Source organism: Lepisosteus oculatus, chromosome 25 (assembly GCF_040954835.1).
Source record: "Lepisosteus oculatus isolate fLepOcu1 chromosome 25, fLepOcu1.hap2, whole genome shotgun sequence".
Taxonomy (NCBI): Eukaryota; Metazoa; Chordata; class Actinopteri; order Semionotiformes; family Lepisosteidae; genus Lepisosteus; species Lepisosteus oculatus.
This window is the reverse complement of record NC_090720.1, coordinates 286,653-312,602: the sequence shown is the minus strand read 5'-3', so window position 1 is coordinate 312,602 and position 25,950 is coordinate 286,653. Positions and strand designations below refer to the sequence as shown.

Sequence of the window (25,950 nt, the reverse complement as noted above, 5' to 3'; positions counted from 1 at the left end):
TGTTGGGCTGGCAAAGGCACGTCTAACACCTGAAAAAAGATCGATTCATCTTTTCATCATCTCAGTCTTTTACCATGAATATATACTTAAATATTAACAAAATATTAATATTTTAAAATGAATTCTATATATTTATAATAGTCATGCTGCTGCCTTACAGCTCAGCGGTGTGTGTTTCTGTGTGTGTGCAGTCTGTGTGGATGCAGTATGTGTGTGTGTGTGTCTGTGTAGATGCACTACGAGTGTGTGTGTCTGTGTGGATGCAGTATGAGTGTGTGTGTGTGTGTCTGTGTAGATGCACTACGAGTGTGTGTGTGTGTCTGTGTGGATGCAGTATGAGTGTGTGTGTAGTCTGTGTGGATGCAGTACGAGTGTGTGTGTAGTCTGTGTGTGTCTCTGTGTGTTTTGTGCGCAGAGGGACCGATTCCTCTGGGCAGGAGCCGGATGGCTGTAGAAGCCAGAGATGAGCAGGGTTGTGAAGAAGTGTTTGTGTGACGGCGTGTGTTTGTGTTTGTCAAGGAGACTCCAGCCGGAGGGACAGTTACATGATAATAACAACAGGAGGGGTGAGGGGAGCAGCCACAGCTCCGGTTCCAGATCTTCTGTGGACATTGCTGACGTTCCAGGCGTAACCCTTCCAGTTTCCTCTGAGAGAGCCAGCGCCAACCCTCCCTCTGTTTACTCCTGACCTTTTACCCAGAGAAACCTTTAGTTCCTCCTGGGGGGAGAGGGGGGCATGGGCTAAGCCTCATTGGCTGAGGGGAAGGGGGTAAGTGAGGAGCGGAGAACCTCATTGGCTAGCGGCGGGGTGGAGGCGGGGCTCAGTCGCAGGGGAGGTCTGCTGGAGCTCATGTTCCCACTGACTGGGGCCGAGGTGCCAGCGGGCAGCTCCTCCCTCCCAGCGACCCGCCTGCGCGGACGAGGCTGTGCCGGGAGTCAGGGTCAGGGAGCAGAGTCCGGCGTCCCTGACAGAGACCCAGCCTGTGCCAGGCTCCAGCTCCGAGGCACAGCTGATACACGTTGCCACGCCAACCGGGGCAGTTTTGGCACCTGAACCTCAACTTGAAGAAGAGGATAGTCGCTGCGTCACTCCGTCGCTGTGCCCCGGGCTCACGGATTAGAACTTGACCGGTCCAGAACCAGGGCACTTTACTCAACTGGGATGAACCTGAATTGACGTTACCGTCTCGGAATGATTGATAATTATGATTGACATTAGGAACAGTAATTGAGGTTCTTGTCTGTCTTCCTGGTTCAGAACAAGCCAGGCAGAACCGCTGGGAAGAGATTTCTCGCGGGCTTCTTAATCTACACTGGTGTGGACTGGGCTGTGTGGGATTACTGGGCCAGACTGGAGGGGGCCGGACAGGAGAGAGGCTCTGTTCCCGCAGCTGCGAGCACTGGACCCCAGGGAGCAGGAGTAGGCGCCCGCCGTCCAGGAGGATGGGGGTGCTGCTGCAGTATTCCCGGGAGACCCCTCCCCCGCCCCTGACGCTCTGGTGCCCCCTGGACTTCGCCCTGGGCGCGGCGGCCTGCTGCGGGGCCTGCGTGTTCACCAACCCGCTGGAGGTGGCCAAGACGCGGCTGCAGCTGCAGGGGGAGCTGCGCGCGCGGGGCTCGTACCCGCGGCCGTACCGCGGCGTGCTGCAGGCGCTGTGGGCGGTGGCGCGGGCCGACGGGCTGGGCGGCCTGCAGAAGGGGCTGTCGGTGGGCCTGCTGTACCAGGGCGTGATGAACGGGGTCCGACTGGGGGTCTACTCCCGCGCGGAGGCCGCGGGCCTTACCCAGCCCCCAGGGGGCAGTCTGGCCACGGGTGCCACCGCAGGGGCTCTGGGAGCGTTCGTGGCCAGCCCCGCCTACCTGGTGAGTGACAGCTCGCCGTGTGTGTGTGTGTGTGTGTGTGTGTGTGCGCATTGCGTCATGGTGCATCAACAGTGCTGAAGTATTCGTGCCTCCCTCTCTTGGGGTAACTCACACTGGTCCCCCCAGCACACGGGTCTGCCTGGTGCTGTGATGGGTTGGGTGCCCCAGCCCGGGGGGGGAGAGGGCGCAGCAGGCAGGTGTTGACGCAGAGGGCACTGTCTGTGTTCCAGGTGAAGACGCAGCTCCAGGCCCAGACTGTGGCTGCCGTCGCCGTGGGCCACCAGCACAACCACCAGGTGAGAGGGGCACAGGGGCACAGGGGCACAGGGGCAGGGAGAGGCGCAGAGGGGTGGAGAGAACAGAGGACACACAGTTACAGCTGCTGCCAACCACACCTGGCCAGTCTGCCCAGATAGCCCCCTGCGTTTTAGTACTTCAGCAGCTAATGATCCCAGTGCCTCGTCCAGCCACTTCTTCAAGTGCATCATCTTCAGCAACGTGCCTGGGCCGCCTGTTCCAGACTCCCGCTACCCGCTGTGTAGAGAAGTGCCTTCTGTTCCGGGTTTCAGTGCACTTTGTGCCTCATACTTGTGTCAGGTGCCTTCTTGGTCTTGAAGAGGCTGATTTCAGATGGAAGGAACGAGGCACGAGAGACTCAGAATGAGAAGTATTTCAACAGAACATGAGATTCTGAAATGGTTGACTGGGTGCAGTGTAAATATTTGTGTCTTTCCTGGCTGAGGTGTGCGTGGTGTTTCCAGAGCAACACCATTGATCTGAGCCAAGCGAGAGGGGTCACGAGGGGGGAGGGGTAAATGAGGGGCAGAATGAGCAGGGGAGGCCCCACACTGCCCCACACTGCCCCACACTGTCCCACACTGCTCCACACTGCTCCACACTGTCCCACACAGCCCCACACAGCCCCACACAGCTCCCCACAGCCCCACACAGCCCCACACAGCTCCCCACAGCCCCACACAGCCCCCCACAGCCCCCCACAGCTCCACACTGCTATTGAGGCATTGCACAAACTCCACACACCCTCCCTTGTTTTGAGGGATTGCTGTTGCTGTTGCTGTTGCTGTTGTGTGTGTCTTCCAGGCCAGCGCCCAGTCAGCCCCGGCAGCTCTTTGTCTCTCAGGCAGGGCTGAGCAGTGAGCTGCTGAGTCAGGAGTCTGCACTGGGCCTGGGTGGGTGTCAGCTGACCAATCAGCACTCACACTCCTGTTTTGAAACTGCAACACCTCCCAGCAGAACTTCATCAGACGAGCAGGCAGATGATATGGGGAAATCTGCTTACAGCTCAGTGTTGCACAAACAGAGCAGAAAGAGCACTGGGCCCCTCTGTGTCAGAGAGTGAGGTCTGGTCAGTAAGACAGCCTGTCCCTTCGTCTCGGACACAGTGAAGTATTAAACCCCTGTCCTCTCTCCTCTGCCTCTCTGTCAGGGCGTGTCCAGCGCGTTTGCCAGTATCTACCGCAGCCAGGGCCTGCTGGGCCTGTGGCGGGGGGTGGGCGGCGCTGTGCCCAGGGTCATGGTGGGGTCAGCCGCCCAGCTCGCCACCTTCAGCGGAGCCAAGGACTGGGTCAGCCTGCAGCAGGTAGGGAAGAGGAGGGCTGTCTGTCCGGGTCAAGATCAGGCCAGTTCCTGTCCGGCAGACACCCTGACCGAGGCGCTCCAGCAGTCTCTGCCAATACCGGACCCCCAGTACTTGAATTACCGAATTCAGCCTTAACTGCTGCGACAGACCTACAGTGGAACCGACTGCAAGAGCCCAGTTTGGCTGCCCCTGCCCCTGACCGCAGGGTCAAACAGACCCAGGGGCAGAATGGAGTGAGTCTCACAGTCCTCCCCCTCTAAATCCAAATCAAATCAATTCAATTCAACAGCTTTATTGCATGACCGAAGAATGACAGTGTTGCCAAAGCATGTACAATTAACACCACATCTATAGACATTTACAGTACAGACACATCATAAGACATTTTCATACAACATATGGAGCATGACTGAGAAACAGCCTCTCTCTGTTGCAGTGGTACAGTCCAGACAGCTGGCTGGTGGCCCTCACAGCTGCCATGATCAGCAGCGTCTCCGTGGCGATTGCCATGACACCCTTTGACGTCATCAGTACTCGACTTTACAACCAGCCGGTGGACAAACAGGGAAGGGTGAGTGTGGGCGTCTCTAGGAGACCACAGAGTCTGTGTGTCTCTAAGACACGAGGGTGTCTATGAGTCTCTAGGAGACCACAGAGTCTGTGTGCCTCTAAGACACGAGGGTGTCTATGAGTCTCTAGGAGACCACAGAGTCTGTGTGCCTCTAAGACACGAGGGTGTCTTTGAGTCTCTAGGAGACCACAGAGTCTGTGTGCCTCTAAGACACGAGGGTGTCTATGAGTCTCTAGGAGACCACAGAGTCTGTGTGCCTCTAAGACACGAGGGTGTCTATGAGTCTCTAGGAGACCACAGAGTCTTCCTTGAAAAAAGCACCTGCTCAGACGATCAAAATGAAATTGTTCCAAGTGTGTAAAAAACGCTGGTTTGAGGGCGCCGACTGCAGCCCTCCAGGAGCTGGGCTGGCTGACTGGGGACTGGATGCTGTCTGACGTTCTTTCTGCTCCTTGCTCTCCTGCAGGGCTGTCTGTACAGGGGGTTCCTGGACTGCCTGGCGAAGGTGTGCCGGACAGAGAGCCCCCTGGGGCTGTACAAGGGCATTGGGCCGGCCTTCGTCCGCCTGGGGCCCCACACTGTGCTGAGCATGCTGTTCTGGGACCTGCTGAGGAGGGAGACCTGTCCACACCAGCGCAGCCGGGGGTCGAACTGAGGGCGGCGCCGCAGGGCGGGGCCAGGGGCGTGGTTAGTGCTAATACGTGAGAGGGCCTGTGATTCGCTGAAGGGCACAGATGTGGTTAGCTTAGGGGGTGTGGCTAAAACACTCCAGTTGTTATTTTGACCGCATGTCTTAAACTCAGATTTCAGGGTTACTTCATATTACAAACAGTTAAAACACACACACAAGCCAGTAGGTCAGGACTGCGTTTGCCCTTCGGAGTACTGTATTTGCCATGAAGATTCTTTCACAAAGTGTCACAGAGCACAGATCTTCGATGGCTTTTGTACAGCTCCTGCCTGATGATTCATAAACAATTTGTACAGTAGTTGTCTATGCAATGTTATTAAAAAAAGAAACATTCAGTCAGTACTAGTGGGTTCTTTACAAAACCCTCTACCTGGAGTGGATCAGACTGCTGTGCACTGGGAGTCAGACTTACTGTAAAACCTAAAGAGACTGATGTGTACTGCTGTGCGTATAACTAATTACACTGTAAAACCTGTGTGGATCTGCGAGCTGAGCCTTGGCAGTCAGATTCTCAACAAGCTCAGCTCGCAGGACATGAGTCTCAGTATCTGGGGCCAAAGAGCTTTCCTCTCTGTTAGTTTTAATAAATTGAAGCCGCAGTGAGAAAGCTATTGTCTTCAGTGTGAAATGGACACAAGAGAAACCTTGCAGCTAAAACAGAGTGAGAGGCGAAGGAGAGAGAGGGGATCGCTACGAGGGAGAGGAGCACCCTGACCATCTGACCCCTGTGGCTGTTAGTAGCTGACTCATCCCAGAAACTCCTCCAGCTGTTACTTTCAAGAGGCCCAGGGTGTCAGCTAGGCTGCCTGTTCCACACTCCTACAACCCTCTGTGTAAAGAAGAGAAGCCTCCTTTCCTCAGTGTTCACGTGTTCCTGCTTTGATAGTGAAGAGGTTCTTGACTTCCGTATCTTTGAGGATTCCGAATCATTTGATCAGGTCCCTTAGAACTTATCCATTCATGACTAAAGAGATTAACTTCATTCAGCGTATCAACGTATCGGTGACACTCCCTCCAGACTGAAGAGACTCATTTCCTCCAGCCTGTAAGTGAAGATCGTTTCTTTACATCCAGGAATTACATAGTCAATCTTCTCTGGACCGATTCTATGGCAGGAATATAATTTCTATAACATGGTGATCAAACTTAGATCAGTTCAGTTTATTGTCACATGCACAAGTGCAATGAAATGCTTATTTGCATGTAAGCTCTTTATGCCTTTCTGCTCCTATAACGGTGACAAGAGAGAAGGAGGGAGAACAGTGAGAAACCAGGATGACAGGTGTCCTGAGCGATACTTCCAGCCTTCCTGAGACAACAAGCTGTAAAACTGTCTGAAATACAGGGGGCTGTACTCCAGTGATGGACTGGGCTGAGCTGACCACCCCCTGTAACACCTTCTGGTCAGACAACGAGCTGCTGCCAAACCACACTATAACACCACATGTGAGTCACTCTCAATAGAGCACCTGTAGAATGCAGTGAGGACAAATCTTCAATTGTCTGAGGGAGTAAAGGCGCTGTTGTGCCTTCTTTGTAGCTCCAGTTACATGCTGGGACCACGTTAAATCACTAGTGATGAAGGTACCCAGGACCTTGAAGCTGCTCACCATCTCTACAGCCACCCCATTGATGTGTACAGGGGTGTGGTCCCACCCTGCTTTCCAAAACCGATGACCAGCTCTTTGTTTTTGCGGAGGTTGAGGGAGAGATTATTGTCAAGGCACACTTCTGCAGCGTCATCAGCACATGCTTTTCTGAATAATAATAATAATATATACACTTCTATAGCGCTTTTCTGGACACTCCACTCAAAGCACTTTACAGGTAATGGGGATCCCCTCAACCACCCCCAGTGTGCAGCCTCACCTGGATGATGCGACAGCAGCCATAGTGCGCCAGAACGCTCCCCACACACCAGCTCTCAGTGAGGAGAGCAGAGATCTCACTGGAGTGTTATAAAATGTTAAGGGTACGAGCTAAACTGTAACAGACGCTTGAACTCGGCAGACGGGGTCACTGGAGGTCAAAGTCGCCGTGCGTGGTCACGTGATCACCGGGATAACAAGGCGCTGTATCTCGGGGACGGAAGCAGCACAAACGCTACTTTCAACGACATCAACCGGCACGACCGCAGCACTGACGAATAAGGTGGGTTTCATCGTTTGTGCTGTCTGCAGGGGGGGCAGCCTCACGGGCCTATCTCAGAGATGTGGAGTCGACTGATTAAAATCAGAGCAGATTCGGACAGCGGCTGTACACACTATCACCCACAAGGCGGCGCTGTTGATCCTGTTTCGGTATAAACTTTTTATCAGGCGACGCTAAAGATACAATTTATTCTTGTGATACTGTTTTTATACCGTTTGCTGTGGGAATTGCATTCATTGTATTTCACAAGCAGTGATTTTTTTGGTTTCACTATACGTCGTCCGTGCGTTCGCCGGCGGCTCCATCGATCTGATTGATTAGTTTCTCGCCCGAAACGAGGCTCTCTGTCGCTCGCGGGCGGGCGGTGACCTTTGAAACCCCGGCGCGCACGCCGGCTGCCATTTCTCTCCGCCCGGCGCCGTGTGTCGCGGCAGGAATGCTGTCCGTCCTGCGGTCCTGGCTGCCCGCTCTCCCCGGCGTGTCGTGGCTGTCGCCCGGCACCGCCACGCTAGACTCGCTGCTGCAGGGTAAGAGCCCGCCCCCCCGGGGTCCGGCCGCCGCTCACTTCCGCCTGGCCCGCGACCCACCGGCGTGTCTGTTTCCCGACAGGGCTGGTGGGCGCGTGCGGGATCTCGGTGCTGTGTAACCTGCTGCGCGTGCACGCGTTCATCAAAGGCTTCAGGTGAGTCGCCTGTCCAGAGCTGGACGCGCCTGCAGTGACCCCTGGAAGGGTCATCGCGTCTGAAGGGCCACATCGTCATCGGCTTGACCAGAGTGTGAGACTGTCCAGGGTGTGGTGCTCCAGTGTACTGAGAGCTGGACCGGAGAATCAGCAGTACTGTAAACACTGAGAGTTATTCAAGTAGCACTGCAGTGACACTGCTGTGTGCGGGGTGACAGTGTGTCTGTAGTTCACTGCAGTAGCTCTTCTCTGTGTGCAGGGTGACAGTGTGTCTGTAGTTCACTGCAGTGACACTGCTGTGTGCGGGGTGACAGTGTGTCTGTAGTTCACTGCAGTAGCTCTGCTCTGTGTGCGGGGTGACAGTGTGTCTGTAGTTCACTGCAGTGACACTGCTGTGTGCGGGGTGACAGTGTGTCTGTAGTTCACTGCAGTAGCTCTGCTCTGTGTGCGGGGTGACAGTGTGTCTGTAGTTCACTGCAGTAGCTCTCTGCTCTGTGTGCGGGGTGACAGTGTGTCTGTAGTTCACTGCAGTGACTCTGCTCTGTGTGCAGGGTGACTGTGTGTCTAGTTCACTGCAGTAACTCTGCTCTGTGTGCGGGGTGACAGTGTGTCTGTAGTTCACTGCAGTAGCTCTGCTCTGTGTGCAGGGTGACAGTGTGTCTGTAGTTCACTGCAGTAGCTCTCTGCTCTGTGTGCAGGGTGACAGTGTGTCTGTAGTTCACTGCAGTTGCTCTCTGCTCTGTGTGCAGGGTGACAGTGTGTCTGTAGTTCACTGCAGTAGCTCTCTGCTCTGTGTGCAGGGTGACAGTGTGTCAGTAGTTCACTGCAGTAACTCTGCTCTGTGTGCAGAGTGACAGTGTGTCTAGTTCACTGCAGTGACTCTGCTCTGTGTGCAGAGTGACAGTGTGTCTGTAGTTCACTGCAGTGACTCTGCTCTTTGTGCAGGGTGACAGTGTGTCTGTAGTTCACTGCAGTAACTCTGCTCTGTGTGCAGAGTGACAGTGTGTCTGTAGTTCACTGCAGTAGCTCTCTGCTCTGTGTGCAGAGTGACAGTGTGTCTGTAGTTCACTGCAGTGACTCTGCTCTGTGTGCAGGGTGACAGTGTGTCTGTAGTTCACTGCAGTAGCTCTCTGCTCTGTGTGCAGGGTGACAGTGTGTCTGTAGTTCACTGCAGTAGCTCTCTGCTCTGTGTGCAGGGTGACAGTGTGTCTGTAGTTCACTGCAGTAGCTCTCTGCTCTGTGTGCAGGGTGACAGTGTCTGTAGTTCACTGCAGTAGCTCTCTGCTCTGTGTGCAGGGTGACAGTGTGTCTGTAGTTCACTGCAGTAGCTCTCTGCTCTGTGTGCAGGGTGACAGTGTGTCTGCAGGATCACTCAGTCCTGCAGTAACCTGCTGCTGTTGCCAGAGCCCTGCAGCTGGTAAAACCTGGACTGGATCAGACTGCTCTTCACTGGGAGTCTCTGTGCTTTTGCAGTGACCCGGGCCGGGCCAGTGGAGACCGGGTGCAGTTGCACAGGAGAGGCGGGTTTATGGAGGCGGTCCAGCTGTGGGTTTTGACGGCGGTGCTGGGAGTGGTGGGTTCCAGGGTCGCTGCGCTGGTGGTGCTGGAGTTCTCACTGCGGGCCGTTTCTGCAAGACTGATGGCAGTGCCGGTGAGCCACACACACTGAACACTGGTCCTCTGAGACTGACACTGAACACTGGTCCGCTGAGACTGACCGGTGAGACTGACACTGAACGCTGACACTGAACTCTGGCCTGCTGAACACAGGCACTCTGAACACTGACGAGCTAAACAGTGACACCAAACACTGGCACAATGCTTGACGCTCTGCTGTATGCAAAGCAGCTGATTGAATTCAGTCTAATAAAGAGCAGAACTGTAAGACTCATTGCAGTGCCACCTCTCTGCCTGCAGGAGGCCCTCCACAGCAGCCAGCTACTGGTGCAGTGCCAGTTCTCCCTGGGCTGTGCGCTGACCTGCAGCCTCAGCTTCCTCCAGGAGGGGGCGCCGCAGAGCACCCTGAGCCTGGCGCTGAGCGCAGGGCTGGCAGGGCTGCTGTGCTGGCACACGAGGTCGCTGTGGGGGCACGTGGGCACGATGTACAAGCTGCACAGCTCCCAGCGGTACTGCGGGGTGTGCGTCGCGCTTCTGACCTGGTCCCACGCCATCCCGGGCCTGCTGCGCCGCGCCCTCGCCCTGGCCTTCCTGGTGGCGGCCGTTGCCGCCTTGTCCCTGATCAACCGCGACTTCCTGTCCGCGGCCGACGCCCTGAGGTTCTGGACTCCCCTGACGATCTGCTACACCTTGCTGGTCATCTACATGCAAGGTGAGGGGGGGGGCGGCCGGGGGGGGGGTGTGCGCTTCTGGGTCTTTTACTGACCGTCTCTCCCCTCCCCCTCAGAGGAGCAGCAGCACCGCCCTGGTGGCCAGGCTGTGTTCCAGACCGTGGTGGTGCGACTCGGGGGGCTGCTGGTCCTGATGCTGACGGTCGGTCGCTGGGGCGACGTGCTGCACATCCTGGTGTGCTTCCTGGGGGAGGGGTGCTGCCTGCTGCGGGCCTGGGACCTGCTGACAGCCCACCAGACACAGGTCCGCCCCCCCGCACCCCTGTTCCCTGAGCTCCCCCTCCCCGGCCTCCCGGCTCACACTCCCCCCGGGCAGGACCGCAGGCTCCGGCCTGGCGCGGCGCAAGGGCGCATCGTCACCAGCGGTATGGCGGCGGGAGGTTCACCCCCTGTTTCTGTCTGCAGGAGGCTGAGCTCGGCCCCACCAGGGGCTCCCCAGGGCCCAGGAAGGAGGGCGTCTGCTTGAGAGGCTGTCCTGAGGTCGCCCAGGCCAGCAGAAAAGATAAGGACCTGTAGCGGCCCTGAGGAGACTGCCTGAGCTGAGCCCTGCTGGCTCCCAGTCTACCAACATTGAGCACACCCGCTGGGACCAAGAGACTTGAGCCTTTAGGCGGAGACTTTTCTATCTTGTTTAATTCATGTACTTAAACTTTATACACCTTCACGCCAGCAGAAAGCACTGTTGCAGCAGGGAGAGAAGGGAGAGGAGAGGGAGGGAAAAAGATAGAGAAAGTCATACATTGAGATAACTGGAGATGGAGTAAAGGAACGAAGACTGCCCCCTGCTGGCTGAACGGCATACAGGCAGTGTGCTGGTTTTTTACAGTGCAGTAGCAAGAGCTGCCACCAGAGGTCCAGATCGACATTTTCTCTGGACCTTGAGACCGCTGCTCACAAGCCAGCACATCCAGTATTTTACACTTCAGATCAATCCTCCTCAAATTATTTCAGTTTAAATTGTGTACATATTATTTGGACAATGATCAGGGTGCTGTTGCTTTTGTTGGTGTGTCAGTCTGGCATCTGTCTGTAAGTCGGTCAGAGTCAGATTGGCTCTCTCTTCGTCTCCCTCTCTTCCTCGGTGTCTGTCTGTGTGCGTCTTACTGTCCCCTAACTCCCCACTGACTGTCTGTTCTCACAGTGTTCCCACTGTTCCAGGACTGTTTTCACCCTGCATGGAGTTTGGTGTAATAAATAATATGAGAATGAAAGTTAGAGGGAAGCTGCCCACAGATACAGAAATACAAATGTGAGCGTGTGTGTGCGTGTGTGTGCGTGCGTGTGTGTGCGTGTGTGTATGTGTGTGTATGTGTGTATGTGTGTTTGCACAGACTCTTTTGCAAGAGCTCTGCCCTCTGAGCCCTTATCACCCCTGCCCTGTTCTTTGCTGATTGTATCTGTAGGGAGTCACTTCTGTTGTTTTTCAAAGGTGGAGATAAATTCCTTTGTTGCATGTGGCAGTTAAAATGAATAATTACTGCTGCTGTCTCTAAAGACACTGTCCCTGCCTCTAGAGACACCATCACTGCTGCTGTCTCTAGAGACACTGTCCCTGCCTCTAGAGACACTGTCACTGCTGCTGTCTCTAGAGACATTGTCCCTGCCTCTAGCGAATATTTGGTTTGGAAGTAGTGGGGCTGATGGGGATGGTGCTCAGGTCCTGCACTCTCACACGGTTGTTCTGAGAGAGGTGTGAGCACTCTCACTGACCAGGCGCTCGTCAGACCCTGCGGACTCGCAGGCCTGGCTCATGCTGATGGACCACAGTGTGATATACTGACAGCTTGCAGCCTGGGACAGAGGGGGTGTCACTGTGACCCCAGGAGCAGGAGGTCTGCGAAGTTTGCCGAATCTGCGCAGCTCTGCTGAGTTGGTGCAGTTTGTCTGCGCAGCCCGGCAAAGATGTAAACGCACCAGTGGGACCTGAAGTGAGTCCAGTGCGAGGAGAGAGCTCACCAGCCCAGCGATTCACCTGGTTTCAGACAGGAGCCCAGAGCTGTCTGCTGCCCTCCTAGAGCCTTGCTGTTTACACACTTTCCCAGCTGTGTGTGTGCGAGAGAGTGTGTGAGTTTCACTCAGTGTCCAGAAAGGACTCGGAAAGTCTCAGTGTTCCCCTCTGCTCTGGGCCGGGTCAGGCGCTGTCCTGCTGGGGCGGCTGGTTCAGTGGAGCAGTTGGAGGTCCGAACAAAACTCTGAAAGTCCCAAATGTAGAAGTGAAACTAGAGGTTTCTCTGTGCCGGAGAGAAGCTGCCTGGGAGTGTGGCTCCAGCTCAGCCGGGTGGGAGTTCCAGGCAGCGGAAGTCTGGGGGGGGGGCATGGGGCCCCCAGGGCATGACTGACAGCAGGACAGCGGGGTGGGCGGGGCTGACCTCTCGACCCTGTGGGCAGGAGGAGGGGCTGGCAGGGGTCTGGGTGATGTCATCACGGACAAGCCCCAGCAGCCCTGAACATTCCTCAGAGCCTGACTCCTGCCTCCACACCCCTCCCCCTCTCCCGCTCTGTCCCAGGCGTCTCCCTGCTCCTGCTCCTGTTTTCCCGGCTCCACACTCCCCTCCCTCTTTCTTTATGAACACCTCTTCTCAGTCCCTGTGCCAGAGTCATCGTGTGCTGTTAATCCGTGACGTTTAGGCCTTGTGCACGCTGCACACACTCCCAGCCTCGTCTGCGTGTCACAGATTCGCCGAACAGCTGGGTGTACGCGCTGCACACACTGAACACCAGATGTGGATATACTGCATAAACACACTGAACACCAGGTCTCCATATACTTAATACATTTGCAGACTAAGCACCAGGTGTGTTTATGAACTGTACACTGAACGCCAGGTGTTCACAGGCTGTGTACCATATAGACACTCTGAACACCTGGTACGCTGTTGATTGGCGTATACCTGCTGCACCCTGGGGTGTCCTGTTCAGGTCTGGGGCCAGCAGCAGCTCCAGCTGGGAGGCAGGGAGAGGAGAGTCTGGGAGAAGGGGGGCGGGGGCTGTCCGTGGGCAGGTATCTACTCACATCCTGCTCCCCCGCAGGAGGAGGAGACAGAAAGAGAAAGAGAAAGAGGGAGGGAAGCAGTGGGGGTGAGGCTGTGCGTCAGTTTCGTGGAGCTCAGGCTCTGACTCAAGAACTGTTCACCTTTTCCGGCCGGAGCCGGAGCCGCAGAGGGGGAGGGAGGGCTGGAGGAAAGGGAGTGGCCTGACGGAGCTGCTCTCCAGGTCCTGGGACAGAGACCCGCCGTGCCGACACCCTGCCAGGACCGGGAGCACAGACACTGCGCGGGACCCCAGTCTGCCCAGCACAGACGCACAGCGAGAGCCAGGCTCATCTGCAGGCTCCCCCTGACGGCCCTGATAGCCTGGAGCTTCACTGCACAGTGCAGCCAAGACACTTCTCTGTCATCTGGAGCAAACTGAGGGGCTCATTACTGTAGACCCCTGGGGTACAGGTTAGTGCTGGATTCCCTGTCTTGCAGGGAGAACTGCTGTCTCTGTATCCCTTTGTCTCTGTGTCTCTGTATCCCAGTGTTTCTGTGTCCCCGTATCCCTGTATCCCCATAGCCCTGTGTCTCTGTATCCCTTTGTCTCTGTGTCTCTGTATCCCAGTGTTTCTGTGTCTCCGTATCCCTGTATCCGCATATCCCTGTGTCTCTGTGTCTCTGTATCCCTTTGCCTCTGTGTCTCCGTATCCCTGTATCCCCATATCCCTGTGTCTCTGGGTCTCTATCCCCATATCCCTGTGTCTCTGTATCCCTTTGTCTCTGTGTCTGTTATCTGTGTGTCTGGGTTACTGGTCTCTGTGTCTGAATAAATAAAGTATTCTATCATTGTTTCTGAACTCTGGCTATGCTATGATTACTAGACTCCCTTGTCTCCCATGAATGAAGCTACTCAGGAAACATGCTGTGTCGGCAGCACCTCTCCACCTTCTCAATAACCGATCACACCTGAAGAAGGCTCTACAGCCGAAACATTGTGTTTCCTTTCTTTTCTTTTCAGCAGGGAATAAAACCCGTTACCCGTTCCTTTGTAGCCTGTGCATGCTGACGGATCTCCCTACTTGATCTATGTGTAAATAATGTTGATCAGCTATCAATAATGCTGTGGTCAGTAGTTTCCTGTTCAGATAGGGCTACAAACTTGTTGCTCCCAACACAAGAAAGTACAAGGAGGGCTAGTTAGTGTGGGACAATTTTAATCTTTTTTGCAAAATGACTTCAATGATTCATGAACTGTTCACAGAACTACAGTGCTGCTCAGACCTCTCCTCCCAGTGTGGATCTGTGTCTATGGTAAGTGTGTTCCAGGGGTGAGCTGGCATCTGGCTTGGTGCCTGGCCAGTGTCTGCCAGCTGCAGTCAGCAGCCCAAGGTCACAGCAGCTGTGATACATCTGTCAGTCACAATCTGTACACATCTGGACTGCAGATATTAGTATGGTGTATAACCATTGTAGTGTAGACCCTCAACTGGCTGGACTGTAAACACTGAGAGCTGGACAGGAGACACAGCTGGACTGTAAACACTGAGAGCTGAACAGGAGACACAGCTGCACAGTAAACACTGAGTGTTGGACAGGAGACACAGCTGCACTGTAAACACTGAGAACTGAACAGGAGACACAGCTGGACTGTAAACACTGAGTGTTGGACAGGAGACACAGCTGTACTGTAAACACTGAGAACTGAACAGGAGACACAGCTGCACTGTAAACACTCTGAGAACTGGACAGGAGACACAGCTGCACTGTAAACACTGAGAGCTGAACAGGAGACACAGCTGGACTGTAAACACTGAGAGCTGAACAGGAGACACAGCTGCACAGTAAACACTGAGTGTTGGACAGGAGACACAGCTGCACTGTAAACACTGAGTGTTGGACAGGAGACACAGCTGCACTGTAAACACTGAGAACTGAACAGGAGACACAGCTGCACTGTAAACACTCTGAGAACTGGACAGGAGACACAGCTGCACTGTAAACACTCTCAGAGTTGGACAGGAGACACAGCTGCACTGTAAACACTTGAGAGCTGATGGAGACCCAGCTGGACTGTAAACGGTCTGAGAGCTGGAGAGTGGAAGGCTTGTACGAGGAGGCTTATACAAGTGTGGATGTGTGGAGACTGAGGGGGATTCTTCTAACAGCCCCATGCGATGCCCTTCAAGAAGAAGGGTCTCTGATCTGTACCACAGCAGCAGGAGAAGGCCTGAATGTCCCCAGTGTCCAGACTCCCTGTCCGCAGGCTCGTCGGCTGTGCTCAGCCTGTGCCGTGTTGTTTTCCTGCAGAGTGAGGTGTCGTGCTGTGTGTCGGAGTGTCCCCGGTGCCCCCCGGTGCCCCCAGCGCCATGATGGCAGCCCCGCAGCCCCAGAAGAGGATGGTGTCGTCCGTGTTCATCACCCTGGCACCGCCGTACCGCGCGCAGGTGCGTCCCGCGTCCCGGGACACCCAGCCCAGCGCCACTGGCACAGGGTCCCAGCCCCCCAACACAGGGGGCGCTGGCTTCACCAGGACAGCAAGCCCTCCAGCCACCAGGGCGGCGCCAACAGCCAATGGGCAGCACCAAGCCCAGCCCTCACCTGGGTGGAGAGGCAGCAAGGGCACAGGTCCAACAGGGAGTGCAGCACTGGCCACAGCAGCGTCCGCAGCACTGACCACTGCAGCGTCCACAGCCGGGACCACAGCACTGACCACTGCAGCGTCCACAGCCCTGACCACAGCTGGGAACAGAGAGAACGGCACTGAAGGTAGAGGGAGAGAAAGCTCCTTGGATAGGCAGAAACAGTCCAAGTGGGTATTGCAGGGGGGGCAGTAAATTATGTTGGAAGGTGAGATATGGTGCATTTTATTCAGGGGTGCAGTTAGTAATGGGGGGCAGTTACATATTGGGGCAGGTATTTATTGGGGGCTCTGGAGGAGAAGGCTGATGGGGGTCAGTGAGACGGGGCAGCGGCGAGGATCAGTGTTGGTTCGAGGGGGAGCTCTGTCCAGGCTGGGGTTTCTCCAGGGTCGAGTTCTAACTCAGTGTCTTTCTCTGCTGATCAGACTTCCCCTCTGTCCTGCCCCCGCCATCCCCACCGCCCCCGCCAGAGGCAGCCCTGCCCGCATTCTCCAGCCCTTGCCTCCCACTGCCTCCCCCTCCACTGGCTGTCACAGCGCCCCCTGTCTCCAGCGCGGGGCCACTGCACACACTGAAGGTAGGAGAGCACTGCCTACACACAGAGGCACTGCACCGTCTTTCCCTTTTAACGTCTTGTTTTAAAAGATGTCATCCCTTTCTTGCACTCTGGGCTACATATAAACAGATCTCACAGCGTCGGCATTCTCCCTCAGCACGTAATTCATTCTCTAAATTGGCAGCTCAGGTAACCTGTTCGCCCCTGTTGTGTTCCTTGTAGGGCACAGCGGCAGGGCGGGGAAGGCAGTGCGAGGAGCACGCTCCCTCTGGTGGTGAAAAGCAGCCAGTGGACCAGCCCCTGGACTCCCAGCCCAGCTGGTCAGCGCCGCCCCACATGGACAGCAGAGGTACAGAGCGAAGGAGGGGGCGCTGCCTGTTACCCCACTGCAGGCGCATGCTCAGAGTGGGGTTTCAACTCTCCCAGATCGTCTTGTTGGGGGGAATCGCTTTTTTGAGTTTTTATCTTCCTGCGCTCTCTCTGTGTGCTCAGTCCCTACTTTTGAAGCTGATCTCCTATGGGCTGTTTCTCCCCTGTATTTCTTCAGAGATCTGTGGCTACTGCCACAAGCTTGTCCCGTCCACTGAGCCCGCTGTGGAGGCCCTGAGCAAGACCTACCATGCAGGCTGCTTCCAGTGCCGGCAGTGTCGCCGCCCGCTGGCCGGACAGCTGTACTACAACAAAGTCGGAACTCCCCTGTGTGAGCCCTGCTACTCGGTACTTGATCGCTCCTGAGGCTGTTACTGTTGTTATCAGTGCTGCCTGTACTCCTGACACTGCTGTTCCCCAGTCTTACTGATCTCCATCACTCCTGAGGCTGTTACTGTTGTTATCAGGGCTGCCTGAACTCCTGACACTGCTGTTCCCCAGTCTTACTGATCTCCATCACTCCTGAGGCTGTTACTGTTGTTATCAGTGCTGCCTGTACTCCTGACACTGCTGTTCCCCAGTCTTACTGATCTCCATCACTCCTGAGGCTGTTACTGATGTTATCAGTGCTGCCTGTACTCCTGACACTGCTGTTCCCCAGTCTTACTTCTCCTACAGTTCCACTTCTAGCAGAACCACACTGCTGGCAGTTGTTTCAAATGCTGCTGCCAGATGCCGTGGATGCACAGTCTCCTCATATTACACCGCAGTATTAATTATAACAATATTAATACCGGTATTATGCAGTGCCTTTAAAAGTAATCATCTGAAAACACTTGACAAAAAATGTACAGAAATAAAAAAAAGCCAGGTACCCCTTAAAGATCCTTGTACACCTTTATAGTAGACTTAAAAGTAATGACACTACTGCTACTACCAGCAGTGCTGTTACAGCTCTATTCTTTTTTGTGAAAATGTGGTTCCTTATTACTGACAGTCCTCTGTCTCCCCCTGCAGGCCACTCTGGAAAGGTGCATGCGCTGCAGTCAGGTGATTCAGGATCACGTGATTAGGGCCATGGGCAAGGCCTCCCACCCAGAATGCTTCATCTGCACAGTGTGCAGCAGACCAATCGGAGAAGAGAAATTCGCCGTGGATGACAAGAACGAGCTGTACTGCCTCCAGGACTATTACAGGTACTGCCCCTCCCTGTAGCCCCGGAGACACCAGACAGGCAAGCAGGCCTGACTCCCAGAGCGCAGCACCGTTAGCATGGCTTGACAACTTGCACAGGCAGGGAGGCTAAAATCACGTGAAATACATCTGCTGCCCCTCACCGCGGGAGGGAGTCCGGTTGTGTCCTGTCTCGAGGTCACTCTGCGTCCCTCCTGCAGGACGTTCGCCCCCGAGTGCAGCGTGTGCCGCCAGCTGATCGTCCCCAGGGAGGACGGCAAGGACGCCTACACTGTGGAGTGTCTGGGCCACTGCTTCCACGAGGACTGCTACCGGTGTGAGGTAGGCCCTGGTGTCTCCCGCTGGGCTTGAAGAGCAACGCGACTCTGTCTGCTCCTGTCCCCCTCACTGCCTCTCTCTCCCTGCCAGAACTGCAGGGTGCTCCTATCCCCCTCCCTGCCAGAACTGCAGGGTGCTCCTATCCCCCTCCCTGCCAGAACTGCAGGGTGCTCCTATCCCCCTCCCTGCCAGAACTGCAGGGTGCTCCTATCCCCCTCACTGCCTCTCTCTCCCTGCCAGAACTGCAGGGTGCTCCTGTCTCCCGAGCCGAATGAGCAAGGCTGCTACCCCCTGGAGGGACGAATCCTCTGCAAGCCGTGCCACCTCTCCCAGAGCCGCAGCCTCCCGGTGACCTCAGCTGACCTGGCACCTGCCCTCTGACCTCCTGCAGACCTGACACCTGGGCCAGGACTCAACACCCTGCCCATCTGACCTCTGACCTCCTGCGGACCTGACACCTGGGCCAGGACTCAACACCCTGCCCGTCTGACCTCTGACCTCCTGCAACTCTGACACCTGGGCCAGGACTCAACACCATGTCCCTTGACCTCTGCCCTCTGCCCTCCCACTCACCTGACACCTGGGCCAGGACTCAACACCATGTCCCCTGACCTCTGCCCTCTGCCCTCCCACTCACCTGACACCTGGGCCAGGACTCAACACCATGTCCCATGTCCTCTGCCCTCTGACCTCCCACTCACCTGACGCGTGAGCCAGGACTCAACACTACACCCCCTGCCCTCTGCCCTCTGAACTCCTGCTGACCTGACACGTGAGCCAGGACTCAACAACCAGCCCTCTGCCCTCTGACCTCAAACCCCATGCTCACCTGACACCTTGGCCAGGATCTCCCTCTTTCTGACCTTTACTATTTTGTGTGTTTTCACATCTCAAGAGAATACACAATGAATCGGGGAACACTGAATGTTACTGAGCTCATTATGAACATGATTGTTCTTTATGCGGATTTCTGAGCCGTTTATATCCTTTTTCTAGGCTATTCCATAATGTGATTTCAGTGCACGCTTGTCATATCTTTTTCTTAAATTGCTCAGTGATGTCTCCACAGTTACACTCACATTGTATCCAAGTGATGAAAAATTAAAACTACCTTCCTGTTTTATTCAAGGTCACTGTGTTTCATTGCTGCTGTGTCCCTCTGACTGTGTCAAAAATATTGAACAGACTGCAAACAGGTCATAGAGATGACCTGGGCGGGTGGTGCTCTGGCTCTGTGGCTCACGATCTGCACCTGTGGCTGGAGAGTTGCTGGTTCGTGTCCTGCGGCCAGCAGAGGAATCCTACTCCTTTAGGCCCCTGAGCAAGGTCCTTAACCCCAGCTGCTCCGGGGGCGCTGTACAGTGGCCGACTCTGCGCTCTGACCCCAAACTTCTCTCCCTGTCTGTGTGTCTCATGGAGAGCAAGCTGGGGTATGCGAAAAGACAGATTCCTAATACAAGAAATTGTATATGGCCAATAAAGTGATATTATCTTAGATGCCCCAGCTAACACGAGAACAGGTACAGAAAGCATGCTCAGGTGTAATGACAAATACAGGAAGCAGAATACAGGGACACAGGTACAAATTTGTCTTGGGCACACAAACCTTCTCGGCAGTCTGTACCAGAGCCCAGCTGCTGGTAAGACCTGCAGTCTGACTGGACAGAGACAACAGTGAAAAACCTGGAGTGGATCAGACTGCTGAGCAGTGGCATGGGGGCAGCTGGCCAGCATGTCCAGCCCTTTGTACACCAGCCAGCCAGTTGCGGGTGCTAAGGCCAGTTAAAGTGGACAGGTCAATGATGGAGAGACTGGTGAGGCTGTTTCCTACTGTAAAGACATAGTGCTTCTCACTGGGAAACAGAATCGGTTACAGGCAGATTTAAGGTGACGGCATGCAATCACAAATAAACCCCTAAACTGTAGGAGCTGTAGCTACCTGTCAGTCACAGCTCCCTCAGGAGTATCTTCTATCCTGGAAAGCGTGAGGAATCACACCTCACTTTTCACAGCCTAGAGAAACACTCCCTGGCAGACTGCATGGACACACTCAGTGCAGTGTGGGACTCCAGAGATCAACAGCAGGGCGATAGAGAGAAAATGAATTTGTCACAATTTCAGATTCCGGTGAGACACCCAGATACACATACAAGAAGCGTCGAGATGTACATTATGGGTATTATTGAATTAGTTCAATATTCCTAAAATGCGTTCACAAATTAATAACCTCAGCGATCTATTAACTTGCTCCATTACCAGATTTGCCAGCAGAGGGCGCTCCTTCTCCACGTTTCCCTCAAAACAGCGGCATCCCTGTTTTTTAGTGGTATTGTACTATGCGTATTCGTCGCTTTTCAGGAGTAATTTATTCATATATAATGCTGAATTGGTGTTTTCAATGTGATTTAACCGCAAGTCTTTTGCGTAGCCTAGGAAGCGGTTATTAATAGTTGTATATCCCTGTTTGTGCTCTGCTCTACACCTCTCTCGGGATAACTAGTTTGTCCCGGGTTAGCCGTACCGTAAATCACGCTTCTGCGTGTCCTGTCGGAGCACCGACCGGACCATCCAGTATCCGATTAGAAGCCAAATAAGTCAATACTATCTGCGATTGCTAGCACTTTCTAACGAAGCATGTGCATGGCTTCATTCCCACATGTCACTCTGTAAGCTTTTTCATTAGGAAGCCTCTACACGCGTTTTCCAGAGCTTGGTTGGAGTGGACAGTATCAGTTTTCTACAGGGAGCAGGGGTATGGCTTCGGATGGCGTCAGATACACGATAGTTTAACCCCGCCGGTTACTGGGTGCTGGTTCGGTAGCACCTTCGCACGAGCCCCCTGTCCTCCGTTGTTTTGGGTCGTTTTCTTCCGTGGACAGGGCGGTTACTGGGACACTCACCCCCCTGCCCGGGGATGCCCAGTTCTCACTGGGGGAGGGGGGTGCAAGTCACTGCTGAGAGCTCAGCGTTTTCAAAGCCGTCTCCCCTCCCCCAGCTAAATAAACAGCTCGGGTAACCCGTTCTGCCGTCTACAAATGGCAGAAACTAACAGGCAGCTGTTGGCCGTGGAGGAAATCGTGCCGAAGCTAAGCTACAAAGGTCAAAACTGTCTCAGAAACGGTCTGGGTGTCTAATAATGAAAGACAGTGTTGTCTGTGCTAGAATGCACTTCCCTCCTCTCCACTGCCTGGGCTTGTTGTCAGGACTCGGAAACGGCAACGTCAGACGCTAAAATGTAAATTTTATATTTACAGCAGAGCCACACGAAAGAGGTTTCACAATGACTGAGCTGAGTAATAAATGTCCAGTGCGGGACGATTTACCCCTTAGAAACCGACATCAGAAGTCAGCAGTTTTTGTCCAGGTCTAAAATTTATGATACCGTCGCTATGTCTCGATTTGTTTTGTCACACATAAATATTTTAAGCAGCAGATTCCTTAAACGAACGGGGCATCGTGTTCTCAAAAGACATAAGATCCCAGTGCTTTTCTGAGGGTGGGGTGGACAAATACGATCGGGTTTCAGGCTCAACTAACACGGAGCAGACCGTCAATGGACAGGAGGAAATAACACTAATGACTTTTTTCACTTTATATTTGATTATCAATCACATCAAATGTTAACCCCCTTCATGGGAATTTAAAAACAATTTTTTGTTCAAGGTACACAGCACCATAAATTGTTTACACCGAATCTAAGAATACCCCGCCTCATCTGACTTCAGGGGCGTTACTGAATTTGCAGCGCCCCAAACCGTCTACACCCAAACCTCAGAGGAGAAAACATTTTTCTAGCTCACAACAATCACCTATTGAAAGTTTTTCTAATGTGGCCACGTAACCATGACTGCACCCTCTTTCTCTGAAAGCCCTTTGTGCGGCGGCCTACATGCTAATTATATTTTACCGCTTGGAACTCGTGATTGAACACAAAATGGCGGACGCAAGTCATTCCCGCACTCCAAACCCACAAAATGGCGCCCGATAGAGGAACAGACAACGGGAAATTATTTAGCATTTCTAACTCGCTGACACGTTACCCCCAAACAAGAAAACGCATACTTTCCACACAGAATACCACATATTACCTTAACTCTGCCACACATTCACTTTATACAGTGTAAAATTACACACGTTGACATTAACAGAAAAAAACGACCAGCTGGTCTTTAATCTCCCATTGCTAACATACATTTTTGTCAACCCGAATCCACTTCAACTCCCAGGATTAGCTTTCCCTAACTCTCGTTTCAGAGTGTTTAAAAGGTGTAAGATTCGAGGAGATATGAAGCGGGGTTTAACAGTAAATCCACTGTATTTATAGAAATTCACTTTAATTCCTTCCATGGATAATTCCAAGGCACAAAAGGGAAGGGGACACAGCAGACGAGCTGAGAATTCAATAAATCCCAAACAGGACCAAAGCCCTTGATTCGTGTGTAAAAGAGGGTTTTATTCTCTTTGTGAAGCTAGAAATCTGAGACAGTCTGTAGTTCCCTTTTTAAAATAAAGCCAGGTAAATCGTTTCCACCATAATATTCCCCAGAAAGAACCAGGTTAATATTTCTATTACTCCCTTCAAGTTTTATTTTAAAACCAGAAGAAGTTTGTAGGCTGCAGTGTAAATCTTATTCGTGGGTAACTCCAAGTATTTTCCTGTTTTGTCTTTGTTTGGTGATGGCAGTTGTATATTTTATATATATTTTTTAAAGAATATCCTCGGTGACTGAAAGTTTCTCTCCTCTCTGTGCGTCTTTTCCAGAAGTTTCTGCCGACCAGCGATTTCCCTTCTCCAACCCGCAGAAAAGAGGGCGTGAGGCGCATGCGCACACACCCCACTGCGGCTCCCCCGGTTTGCCGCATAGTGGCGCATGCTCAGTGGCGCCTAGCAACGGCGACGGAGCGGCCACACGAACTCTGTGTGCGCGGCCGGGCGTGTGTGCGGCGCGTTGAGCTGCACTGTCCCACCAGGGCTCGCGTCTGCCTCTCCTCTCACTCGAACAAGGGCTTACATCGCCCCGTCGAGTCACAACCGGCTTCCTCTCCGTTTCTAGCCATCTTAAGGGACCAATTCTTTACCATTTTAACAGACTGCGCCCCCTTACCTCATTAATTTAAATCGTACGTGTCAAGACACGTGAAATGCAAACGTGGGCAGACACTTGTAATATGATATCCCATCCATGGTGTCAAATGTGTGATGACCACATATGTAAATAAATATTATGAAGCAAAGCAGACTATTCATTATGATTCAACGGGTCTGGGATTCTGACCTCTGATTGGTCACTCATGGTTCCAATACTGTCCTCCGATTGGTGGGTTGTAGATCCGATGCTGTGCTCCGATTGGCCAGTCACAGTTCCTATGGCCAGCGCAGGACCCCTCTGGAGTGAACAGCCAGTGGCAGTGCCTGCGCAGGGTACACAGCTCACCTTTCCTGAACGACACCAGAGACCTGCTGGACACAGCCGGACACATCTTCTTGAGGAAGATGACAGTGGCCAGTGTGTCCTGGTCTGGCCATGATAGCTGCGCCTTGTTTCCCCTGCTCTCCCTTCATGCTTCCCCATGCTCTGACCAGCAGGGTGTTTGCTCCTGCAGTCACACCTGGTATCACAGCACCACTGCGCTCAGCAGCTCACAGGGAGACCCAGCAGCACAGACCTGGTCGCCATTCTGAAAAAAACAAGTCAAGTCTGCTGGAGCTCTGTGGACAGAGAGGCCAGCAAGGAGTACTCTGCAGGTCTCCTGTCATGCAGGAGGAGGGGGAGCAGACAGACCCTGAGAGAGCACAGCCCATTAGCCAAAACAATCCAAAGGCACAGGCAGCATTTCCTCTCTGAAGTGAATGTTCCTAAAATAAACATGAGCCGGTCAACCACAACAAAGTCCACAGTTCTGATAAGGATGACAGATGCCACCAGCTCGGCCCTGACCGCAGGAGTCTGACAGTGGCAGTGCTGTGGCCAAGCTGGCCCACTGCAGAGGCAACATGCATACCCCCAGAGCTCTCACACTGCTGCCAGCTCGCACGCGTGCGGAGTGTTGTGTAGTTTGTGAGTGCAGTGTTGTGTAGTTTGAGAGTGTAGTGTGTGTGCATACTGCTCTCCCTCCTCTTGCTGCTGAGCCGCGCGCTGACCTTCACAAAGTCACACTGCAGCTGTGCTCGCTTCTAAATAAAAGTCCCTGTCACACAGGTCTGTGTGTCCAGGCCCTCGCTGAGCTCTGCAGCACACGGGCGTGAGCACACACACACACACAGCGGGTGCACGGGCGTGAGCACACACTCGCACAGCGGGTGCACGGGCGTGAGCACACACACACACTCGCACACACAGCGGGTGCACGGGCGTGAGCACACACTCACACAGCGGGTGCACGGGCGTGAGCACACACACACACACTCGCACAGCGGGCACACGGCGTGAGCACACACACACACACACTCGCACAGCGGGCACACGGCGTGAGCACACACACACACTCACACAGCGGGTGCACGGGCGTGAGCACACACACACCCTCGCACAAAGAGGAACAACAACAACAACAAGGATCAGTTTATTGATAAAGCGCCTTTCCAAACTCAAGGGCGCTGTACATGGTGATAAAGAAAAAAAGGAGAAAATAAACATTAAACAAATGAAACAAGAACATATGAGACAAACTCTAAGGAAGCCCAACGTAGGCCCTAGTAGAAAGGTGAGTTTTCATTTTAGACTTGAAAAGAGCCTAATTATGTAGTTAGAAGTGTGAAATGAAGAACGGAATGTGTGGATATAGTGTGAAAGCTGCAGGATTTAAATGAAAGGACGTTGTGTTAAAACAACGGAGGTGAATCCCCTTGTCGTGAACAGAGAAGAAACTGATTCATATATTCGACATCTTCAAGGGTTTCGACAGTAAGCCTTGTGGATTTCTGCAGAAACAGTCCAGCGACCTGCAGGGCAGGGGTCCGGATCAGGGGAATCGCGTTTGCAAGGGAGAGCAGGAGCCACTTCTTCACACCGAGAGTGGTGGGAGTGTGGAACAGGCAGCCAGGCCATGAGACTGAACCCGTATGCTGGCTGTTTGCTGTGATGTTTTAAATCTGGGTTTCAGATCACCTTCGTGACAGAAAGGGCAGCGGGGATTCTCCGCGCTCGGCTAGGAGACCGAGTCCGCAGCCGGTCCGTCTGAACGGGCTCCGAGCCCCCACACCCCACCTTCCGGGGGCGCCTGTGCACGTGCCAGCGTTTCCCAGCACCCCTCCCCTGCGCGACCCCTGAGGCGCGCGGCGGGGGGGCGGTTCGCAGAGGGGTCTTCTCTGTAGTTTCAGGATTAAATGTCCCAGCGGTCACGCCGGCGTGTTGCTGTGTCGTGGGCAGGACGCTGGCCGTGTCCCACGCTGCTCTTTGTGCAGGATTCCCGGGCGAGATTACAGCGGGCGTGGAGTCTCGGCTCAGCCGCTCGTGACCTTTAATTAAAAATAACACCTCGAGCGCGCCGAGCTCGAGCCCTGCAGTCGCTGCGCGGACGCGTCAGGGTTGGCCAATAGTTTATGCTAATATATATAAAGTATATTGTCAACCATTTTTCTCCTCGGTTATAGAGCATTCTGCAGGCGCGTTTATACAATCTTAATAGCAGAAGAATATTAAACAGAACGGAAGTTATAGTATTAAAATTAAACTGGTAATTCTGCAATATAATTAGCCTTTGTAGGATTAAATATATGTTATACAATTAAAACACGGGAATAAATTAAACTCGAGCGATTTATCTGAAAGATTTAAGATAACGGGGGGGAGAAAGATCTGTTATTTCTGATTGCGCTGTGTGGATTACAGTCGATTCCGTCCCTCTGCATTAAAAAAACAACATTGCGCAATAATAATCGGCAGATTTCACAGTATTAAACAGACCCCAGCCCTGCACCCCTCCCCCACCCGCTCCCAGAGACAGCTTCCGCGCCTGCGCAGAGCCGCCAGTGATTTCATTCGAGAGACAA

The 25,950-nt window shown here is 53.7% G+C and overlaps 3 protein-coding genes across 3 annotated transcripts; all 3 read left to right on the top strand.

The window, feature by feature from the left end:
• The first annotated feature begins 828 nt into the window (after window positions 1-828).
• Window positions 829-5,060, top strand: slc25a34 (solute carrier family 25 member 34). The gene is made up of 5 exons (XM_069184088.1): window positions 829-1,863; window positions 2,094-2,159; window positions 3,311-3,463; window positions 3,900-4,034; window positions 4,501-5,060. The coding sequence occupies exons 1-5, from the start codon at window positions 1,444-1,446 to the stop codon at window positions 4,687-4,689; spliced, it is 963 nt and encodes a 320-aa protein (XP_069040189.1). The 5' UTR covers window positions 829-1,443; the 3' UTR covers window positions 4,690-5,060.
• Window positions 5,061-6,929: 1,869 nt separating this feature from the next.
• On the top strand, window positions 6,930-11,117 carry tmem82 (transmembrane protein 82). The gene is made up of 6 exons (XM_069184087.1): window positions 6,930-7,403; window positions 7,486-7,558; window positions 9,032-9,209; window positions 9,476-9,887; window positions 9,963-10,150; window positions 10,312-11,117. The coding sequence occupies exons 1-6, from the start codon at window positions 7,313-7,315 to the stop codon at window positions 10,420-10,422; spliced, it is 1,053 nt and encodes a 350-aa protein (XP_069040188.1). The 5' UTR covers window positions 6,930-7,312; the 3' UTR covers window positions 10,423-11,117.
• Window positions 11,118-11,218: 101 nt separating this feature from the next.
• fblim1 (filamin binding LIM protein 1) lies at window positions 11,219-19,080 on the top strand. Its single transcript, XM_069184086.1, has 8 exons — window positions 11,219-13,349; window positions 15,189-15,647; window positions 15,946-16,097; window positions 16,299-16,425; window positions 16,624-16,793; window positions 17,463-17,641; window positions 17,840-17,960; window positions 18,198-19,080. Exons 2-8 carry the CDS (start codon window positions 15,248-15,250, stop codon window positions 18,336-18,338), a joined length of 1,290 nt encoding a protein of 429 aa, XP_069040187.1. The 5' UTR covers window positions 11,219-13,349; window positions 15,189-15,247; the 3' UTR covers window positions 18,339-19,080.
• Window positions 19,081-25,950: the final 6,870 nt, after the last annotated feature.

What these genes read in the sequence shown, in the direction of transcription:
- slc25a34 (XM_069184088.1), top strand. Translation starts at nt 1,444, where the DNA reads ATGGGGGTGCTGCTGCAGTATTCCCGGGAGACCCCTCCCCCGCCCCTG. An exon ending in TGGCCAGCCCCGCCTACCTG is followed by an intron (nt 1,864 to 2,093) that starts GTGAGTGACAGC and finishes TCTGTGTTCCAG; the next exon opens with GTGAAGACGCAGCTCCAGGC. An exon ending in CGGTGGACAAACAGGGAAGG is followed by an intron (nt 4,035 to 4,500) that starts GTGAGTGTGGGC and finishes GCTCTCCTGCAG; the next exon opens with GGCTGTCTGTACAGGGGGTT.
- tmem82 (XM_069184087.1), top strand. Translation starts at nt 7,313, where the DNA reads ATGCTGTCCGTCCTGCGGTCCTGGCTGCCCGCTCTCCCCGGCGTGTCG. An exon ending in GCTGGTCATCTACATGCAAG is followed by an intron (nt 9,888 to 9,962) that starts GTGAGGGGGGGG and finishes CCTCCCCCTCAG; the next exon opens with AGGAGCAGCAGCACCGCCCT. An exon ending in TGACAGCCCACCAGACACAG is followed by an intron (nt 10,151 to 10,311) that starts GTCCGCCCCCCC and finishes TTCTGTCTGCAG; the next exon opens with GAGGCTGAGCTCGGCCCCAC.
- fblim1 (XM_069184086.1), top strand. Translation starts at nt 15,248, where the DNA reads ATGATGGCAGCCCCGCAGCCCCAGAAGAGGATGGTGTCGTCCGTGTTC. An exon ending in GCCCCACATGGACAGCAGAG is followed by an intron (nt 16,426 to 16,623) that starts GTACAGAGCGAA and finishes GTATTTCTTCAG; the next exon opens with AGATCTGTGGCTACTGCCAC. An exon ending in TGCCTCCAGGACTATTACAG is followed by an intron (nt 17,642 to 17,839) that starts GTACTGCCCCTC and finishes TCCCTCCTGCAG; the next exon opens with GACGTTCGCCCCCGAGTGCA.